The sequence below is a fragment of the Populus nigra genome, chromosome 6, assembly GCF_951802175.1.
Source record: "Populus nigra chromosome 6, ddPopNigr1.1, whole genome shotgun sequence".
NCBI classification, from domain to species: Eukaryota; Viridiplantae; Streptophyta; class Magnoliopsida; order Malpighiales; family Salicaceae; genus Populus; species Populus nigra.
Genome location: NC_084857.1, coordinates 8,292,623 through 8,300,745, shown reverse-complemented (window position 1 = coordinate 8,300,745; position 8,123 = coordinate 8,292,623). Strand labels below are relative to the sequence as shown.

Genomic DNA, 8,123 nt, shown 5'->3' with positions numbered 1-8,123 from the left:
AGCTTTGCCATCCATCGCCAAAATGACAACTGAGGCTATGAATTGAATGCAATTTCTAGAACGGTTTGTTTTTCCTTGTGTTCACAGAAGAAAAAAAAATATAGGCGTTTGTTTCCTGCAAAATGAGTATTGTTAGCTCCTTGTTTGTTCCTGAGTATGATATCATGAAATGATTTCTTTCAATTTGTTTAGCTAATGTTTTGGGTTACATAATACCTATTATCAAACATTTTTCAAAAATCATATCAGCCATAACTATTCAAAATGGATCCTGGGTCATTGATTATGTTTTCTGATGTCACTCACCTCCTCTTTTACGAAGTTAAATTTATATGCTATTCCATCCCGTGGTATGAATGAGTAGAATCAAGAGACAATGTACAAGAAAAGTGCCTCATTGCTTTTCTGATGGTAATAATGCAAGGGTGCATTAGATAAAGATTGTTTGATTTTGATAGTTTTTCTACCACTGCAAGAAAAGTACTCCACAAACTATTAGGTCTGCAGTAGCTGGAGGAAACTTATTTCCATAGTTTCTTGCAGCAGTGGTTTGCTGCTGAAGTCTTCGTAATTCATGACCTCGATCATGCCCTTGCATTTGCAATTTATGCCACGTGGAGTATGCCCTCGGGTTTTCGCTTGTCAATATTTTGGTTTTTGATCTTTGTTGACATGTATTTTTAGGGGGAATTCATTCCCTCAAATGCATGTCGAGGAAAACAATGACTTTTATTCACGTGGCTGGAACGTGAACACAATCTTGACGTGGTATTACACATAATGTGTGCTTGATTAAAAAAATTCCCTTACTCCTCAGGTAAAAAAAAAAAAAAAGAGTATGTACTATAGCCCATTACAAGGCGAGCACTCATTTTGGAGCGAGAAAGCAGGTTCTATCTCGATTGAAGATCAATCTTCAACATCTTTGTGAGAAAAGGAGGGGTATATCAAAAACAAAGCAAGCTAAACAATCAATTGTGGCTCTCAAACAGGTTGAATAACGTCGTGATCTTAGTGGAATTGGCACTAGACGGTTGAGAAACGTAGTATAAATCTAGAGACTAATAAAATAATATACAAGTTCTTGTTATGAAGTGTTTCGGAGTTTGATTCTTGAAGCCTCATCTTCTTTAATGAGGATGAAATAAAGTTGGCCGTGGGTAAAATGAATTGCATCTAAGAAAATTTATTAACATTGAAAAGAAAATCTTGGTTTTTAGACTTTATAATTTGTTTTGATTTATTTTTTATTGGGTTATCTTGATTTTATGATCTAGTTAGCAAGCTTGGCAACTTAATCTATATATATTTTTAGGTTTTTTTTATTTCATCCTTCAACATTAGATTGATTGAGAATAAAGTTTAATAATTTATTTTGATTTGTTTTTTATAAGATTAACATAGTTTTATAACTTGAGTCATAGACTATATTGTTATTTTAATATTAAAAACATGTTATCTTGAAATTTTTTTGAGTTAAATTATGTTTATATTGGTTATTCGGATTGTTTTTGGGTTCATAAAATCAATTACATCATACTGGGTTAACTCATAATTTTTTTTATTAGAAAAAAATTATTAGCAACATTTAATTTTTTTTTTATGTTCAAAAACAAATTAACTTGATCTGTATTATATATAATGTAGGTGAATAATCTAGTTTTATCTCTCAAAAACACCACTAGTTTCTCATTTAACAAATTGAGGTTAAGGTGACTATCTAGAAAGAAATGTATCCACATCATATAGTCTGGAATGAGAAGACTGCTTCGATAAGAAAATCTTATGGTATCTGATTCAATTTGTTCTTCATATCCTCGTGATTTTTTTATTTTTTTTTAAATGTCTTGAAATTCGATACCGAGAGTTTCAAACTTAATTTATTTTAAAACAAAACCGTGCGTGTGAGGTTGTTAGCAATATCTGGACTCGCAAAATGTAAATTAAATCAGGCATGTATTTGAGTTTAAAAAACTTAATTATATTACGAGATTAGTGTAACTTGCTACTTCAGTGGCTTTATGTTTCTCCTCGTCAAATATAAACACGACTGAAGACCACACCACATACATTTCAGTAGTGTGATTTATGCAGCGAAAATAAAATTAAAATTTTCAAACTCTAAGGTTATAGGCTAAAAAATAAAGAAATCTAAAGAAAATTATCTAGTATATTTGAATAATAATTTTTATTTTCATAAAATAAATTAGACATTTATATTTATATTATTTCTAAAACCCTTTATAAAAATGACTTCTAGCTAAAATTTACCTAAATCTATATATAGCATTAGATTTTTTAAATAATAAAATACTAATTAAATTAAAAATTTTAGGCTAAGTAGAAAATAAATAATTTAAATATAAAATTAATTAGAAAAATAATTAAAACAGGAGAATATTACTTCATACTTTATATGAGATACCTTAAGGTTTCCTTGCAAACTTATTTTCAAGCGCAACTTTGTTAATCTAGTTTATAAAACTATAAGGAGTGTTACAGGTAAGTGATTGTGTGAAGTGCATCAAGACATGTTACTCTCCAAATTTTTTATAAAATAATTTAATTGATACCTTTTCATTTTGAATTATGTAAGTTAAATAATTTAATTAATAATTTTTCATAGTAGGTAGGACTAAAAAAAAAACAATTATTTTTTATTTAAAGTGGGTTTGAAACAGCGATAAAGATTTTTTTAAAATATTTTTTATTTGAAAAAATATTATAATAATACATTTTTATTGTTTAAAAACTATTTTTAATATTAATATACTAAAAAATTAAAAACATAAAAAAATTAATTTATAATATTTAAAAATAAAAATTAGTGAAAACGATGGTGAGACTGTTACACCTTACCTGTAGCCAAACTGGCCCCACAAATGATTCCACACGTACAGTTAACACAACCGAAGAAGTTGTCTCGTAAAACAATGTTCCACAAGGAAACCAAAACCTTTCTCATTTCCTCGAAATGGACAAACCAACCGCGTAGATCTAAACCTTCAATTTCCATTTTCTTCTGCCATCTCTAAACTTGGTCTGTAAGAAAACTCAAAAACGCGTATTTATTTTTAACTCCAAGGTCTTCAAAAAGCAATTCTCTCTCTCTCTCTCTCTCTCTCGTCATCACATAAAGGAGCAAACAAGCATCTGCTTGTTTGTTCGCTTGTGCCTGTCCCCGTGCCCCTGCGAAGTACTATCATCAACTCCTTTGAGAGTGTGTGTTTCTTGGCTCTTAAGAGCTCATTCAAAAAGCTTAGTAATCAAACAGTAAAGAGCGGGCATACATGGGGAAAAAGCTTGATGCTATTCTGGGAAGGACCTTTAAAGCCTATAAGTTGAAAGCAGTGGCCAGTCTTGCCATCTCTCGCATTGCTATATTCAAGAGCCAACGCCAGGTCAGGTGCAACCAAGCCCGCTCTGATGTGGTTCAGCTTCTTGAAAAAGGACACCATGATCGTGCTCTTCATCGAGTAAGATTTTTGACGAATGAACACCATGCCTCCATTTACCTCTTTCTTTATTTTCTTTATGAACTTTTGTTTACTAGTCTCTTTTATTTTTATTTTTTAACAGGTTGAGTATTTGATCAAGGATCAGAATATGTTGGATGTATATGTGATGATGGAAGGATACTGCAATTTAATGGTAGAAAGACTCCAGCTCATTGAACAAGAAAGGTTGCTTTCTGTTTCCACATCCCTATCCTTTCATCAGTAATTTTCAGTTTTTCATTCTGTTGATGGGATTATTTTTTTATTACAGAGTGTGTCCTGATGAATTGAAGGAGGCCATATCAAGCTTGCTTTATGCTTCTTCGAGGTGTGGGGATTTCCCCGAGCTTCAAGAAATTCGTACTGCTTTCACCTCCCGTTATGGCAAGGAATTTGTTGCTAGTGCTATTGAATTGCGAAACAATTGTAGAGTGAACCCGAAGGTATGTTTTGATTCGAAGAATTTGCCAAACTAAGCAGGGAGAGAATTTACCCACCTGGTTAATTTCAGCACAACGCATTAATTTTGTAAACAAGGCATTTGCCCGATCTTTTCCATAAAAATCAGCACAACATATTAATTTTGTAAGAGTAATTTGATCGATCTTTTCCCCAAAAACCTATACTTTCTGTCAAGACACCCTTTTAGGCAATCATTGTCATGCAATGATGGTGCTGTAAAGAAGAACAAAGGTATTGTTTCTCGTGAGATTTTGGTGATACAATTGTTTGATGTGGTGCTTGATGATGGTAGTAAAGCATAAGTTCGGAGAATTAGTTTTTTTAGTTGTTTTGAGGTCTGATAAATGATGGTTACGAGGAATGGACTGTGTTGCCAAGGGGTCGGTTCAAGTGAGAAGGAGAAGACTCATTCAACGTAAGTCTCATATTAGAGTCCCGTCATGAATTTTTAGAAAGGTGACATTTCTACATCCGATTAGCCCCTTTAAAGATACTCTAAGCTTCAACCACTACATAGATACCACGGGGATCCCATCAAAGGTTGTGTGATTAGTCTATTAGAACACCCATTTCTTAAAACCGAGAAAAAAAAAGGAATGGAAAATTTAATTTATTGGCAGAACTTGCTGCTATTGGGCTTGATGAACATTGTAGTGAGGGGCAAAGGCAGCAAGAAGAGGAGCTGTTTTCTCATGCTGTGTAGATAAGCTTCTAAAACTGCACTTTCAATTATTTTGTTTGCCTGGGAGTATAAAATGTCTAATAATCTAGTAACATGCATATTTTGTCTAAATCGAGAGAAATATTCAGAATTATTTTGATGGCAGCTCTCATTTATCTATTATATTTGACAATATATGCAAGTTATAATGTGCCGTCTTGGTTTCTGTAGATGATACAAAAGCTGTCAACCCGGCAGCCAGACTTGGAGGGCAGAATGAAGGTGCTCGAGGAAATTGCTTCAGAAAACAGCATAATTCTGCAACTCGGGGAGAGTTCTTCCAGTACCACTGAGGTATGCAGGTTTCAATAAGAACATGAAGTCAACTATAGTGCTATATATAAAGTCAAGACTAAACATATGAACAATGCAGGAAAATTTGAATGCCAACAAGCAAAAACAAGCCCAAACAGAGACATTAACTAGTTCTGCTGGCACTAAACTGATTGACGATTTGCAAATGTCGCCTGAAGAGATAGAAAAAGATGGGCTATCTGATTCAGTGCGTGCAAGAAAAAAGTACAGGGATGTAGCGGATGCAGCCCAGGCAGCTTTTGAGTCAGCTGCCAATGCAGCCGAAGCTGCAAGAGCAGCTGTGGAACTCTCTCGATCTGGTCCTCATGAACCTGATAATCAGAACAGTCACAATGGAGGAAGAAACAGGTCTCAGAAAGGCGAGCCCATACAAATTGAATCTCGATTTAAAACTCAGGAGATCCACCAAAAAAATGAAGTTGTGAAAGAGAAGGCTCGTGTAACAGAACTCAAGAGGTTGGTGTCTACTTCAAGTCTGGAATCAGAAGAGACTTTGAAGGTAAGTGCAACGTCCTTGGATGCAGAGGACCCAACCAAGCAGTTAGAGAAGGATATAGTTTTCGATGAGAGCGACAATGAAAGTCACGAATTGCATTTCAACAGCGAGCTTGAAGGAGAGATCCCTACAACAGAAGATTCTAATAAGAAAATTTCTAAAATCATTCAAGGTGATCTGAAGGTGGATTCAAGACATGGATATTCCACAGCACGTGCTACAGAAGGACCTGGTATTCAAAGTTCACAGCGCCTAAACATAGAGAAGGGACCGATTTCTGTCAGGACCAGACGAGTGCGAGGATTCTGAGAAGCATGAGCATATTGAGTCTGTTATGTTTTGGCGAGCTCTGCTAATTATAGGTTATATCTGTTTATTCTTTTTCCTAAATTTTGTGAATTTATTTTGTTGTTTTGGTTGTGATTGCCTTGTATCTTTACTGAATTTTGTAAAAAAACAGAGGAATCTATAAAGTTACTGGCCTCTGGCTCGCTTCTTGCAACGTTGCAGCAGGTCACTAAATGACTGCAAGCTCACACTAACATCTCTTCATCATATTCAAGTCCAAGTTCCTCCTGCAAAAACGTGAATATATTTATTAAACCCAACTCCTGCAAAGACAGATTGCATGTGCTGGCAAAACAGGAAACATATAAGGATGACCTTAAATTCTTTTAGATCCTGGGGTGAGTTCTCAGTTATGACACCCCACACATCCTTGAACATCCTTTTTCTCCACTGACTTAATTTCTCTGAATACATTTCCTCAATTGCCTTCCGCTCTTCTGGCCTGACCAAGGTAACTCCTTCGCGCAATTTTACCAATTTGTCTTCCATTTCCTTAACCTGATACGGAAATCAGAAGTCCTGAGCTCTATCCATTCTTCTTCACAGAAACAACTTCAAAAGACTCCCACTAAAGAAGCACTTCAAAAGCCCACGCGTAATTTACCCCCTTCCTCAGCTTGGCTTCTTTATCGCGTATCTGTTGCAGTGTCAGATTCGACTCCAAGGTTCTAATTTCTGCAATAGTGTACATCAACCCGGCTCCCATCATATTTTTGTTAGCAGTACTTCTCCTGAAATTCACAAAGCTGAAATCCGTGTCAAGTTTTGTGTACATCAATCAGTATTTCTCATAACATATTAAAACAATTGAGACATCTTAAGTAGTTGTTCTAACGCGAAATTCATCAGATTCAACCAGGCAATATTCATTTCATTTAATGAAAGAAAAAAAAAAGCCTATTTCTTTGGAACACATAACGGCCGCGTATAGAACAGACCGCCCTCAACCTCACTAATAGCTCTCTTCTGCTCATCCAGCTGTTGCTGCAGTTTAGCATTTTCTTCCTTCATCTGATTAAGCTCTTGGCTGTTGGGAATGTTAAAATGGTCTTTCCGAGCAAGATGTATCTTCTGCTTACCATACTCCTTAAACGACATCTTCCCATTATCCGAAAGATATTACCCAGTGTTTTCTGTATTGCTGCCTTTTTTAGCTTGAACTTTGGCAACAAGTCAGCCACATTCTGAGAATTCAATGGCCTATTTTGCTACCCTACCGAAAATTCAAATTTATAGATAAAATTTATTTCTTCTGTAGTAAAAATGGGAAATGGTTACGTACCTCATTCACGAAGTTGAGCACGATAGCTGCAGACAAAGAGATGATATTTTAAAGCTTTAAATAATAAACAGAACCTAAAACGGTTATTAAGAAGCGATCGAGCACGATTTGAGTTCTAATTCATCATGAAGGCTTAAAGTTATTGGAGTGTTTTCTTGAGATTCGGAGGTTATCTACCTTCGGTGCTATCGGATCCATCTATCTTCGACCCGGGAAAACAAAATAAGAGAAAAAAATTGAAACTTACTCGATACGAAGAAAAATTGGGCTTCTTATCACTTGTTTCGTACGGCGCCGTATCTGTTCTTTAAGTTTTTATACCGATACGCTGTCATATTGATTGTTTCCCTGGAGCCGGAGGTAAATTACTTCTTGGTCCCTGGCTGGGTTGAGTGTGTGTAGGGTAATGTTGTGGGGAGTGTTTTTTAAAAGTTATTTTTAATTAAAAATATATTAAAATAATTTTTAATATTTTTAAAGGCAGAAACTGTAGTCAATCAAATGTCTTTGCCATACATTATCTAACATGGTTTGTCACTTTCCATCTTTCAAACTGTCGATCACGTATTTTAATTATTTCATTTGTTGTGCTGGGCGGTTTTTTAAAAAAAAAAAAAAAATTCAGCAACAAAAGGACGAATCTGACCTTTCCTCATGCATTCCATTACTTATGTTGCTATTGAGAACAATATACTCCCCTGGTTCTTTTACTTTTCTCTAAGCTCACATCTTTAATATGGTTAAAGATAAGCTAACTTAAATTCTAGGGGTGTTCATGGGTGGGGGTTGGGTCACTGCCCATAATTATATCCAATTAAATTTTTAATATTTTATAAATTATAGACCCAATTTATATATATAAAAAAAGACTTGAATAGGTTGGATATATTAAATTGAGTTAATTTTTTTTTTATAGATATTATAAATATTCACGAGTTGAGAATATAAATTCTCTTATTCATCCATAATTTTAAAATAAATATTGTTTCAAAAACATATAAT

At 34.4% G+C, this 8,123-nt stretch overlaps 1 protein-coding gene across 1 annotated transcript; it reads left to right on the top strand.

Annotated features, from left to right (window-relative positions):
* The first annotated feature begins 2,993 nt into the window (after positions 1-2,993).
* LOC133696252 (uncharacterized) lies at positions 2,994-5,993 on the top strand. The gene is made up of 5 exons (XM_062118384.1): positions 2,994-3,476; positions 3,580-3,683; positions 3,769-3,940; positions 4,852-4,974; positions 5,054-5,993. Exons 1-5 carry the CDS (start codon positions 3,291-3,293, stop codon positions 5,798-5,800), a joined length of 1,332 nt encoding a protein of 443 aa, XP_061974368.1. The 5' UTR covers positions 2,994-3,290; the 3' UTR covers positions 5,801-5,993.
* Positions 5,994-8,123: the final 2,130 nt, after the last annotated feature.

What these genes read in the sequence shown, in the direction of transcription:
- LOC133696252 (XM_062118384.1), top strand. Translation starts at nt 3,291, where the DNA reads ATGGGGAAAAAGCTTGATGCTATTCTGGGAAGGACCTTTAAAGCCTAT. An exon ending in ATGATCGTGCTCTTCATCGA is followed by an intron (nt 3,477 to 3,579) that starts GTAAGATTTTTG and finishes ATTTTTTAACAG; the next exon opens with GTTGAGTATTTGATCAAGGA. An exon ending in ATTGTAGAGTGAACCCGAAG is followed by an intron (nt 3,941 to 4,851) that starts GTATGTTTTGAT and finishes TGGTTTCTGTAG; the next exon opens with ATGATACAAAAGCTGTCAAC.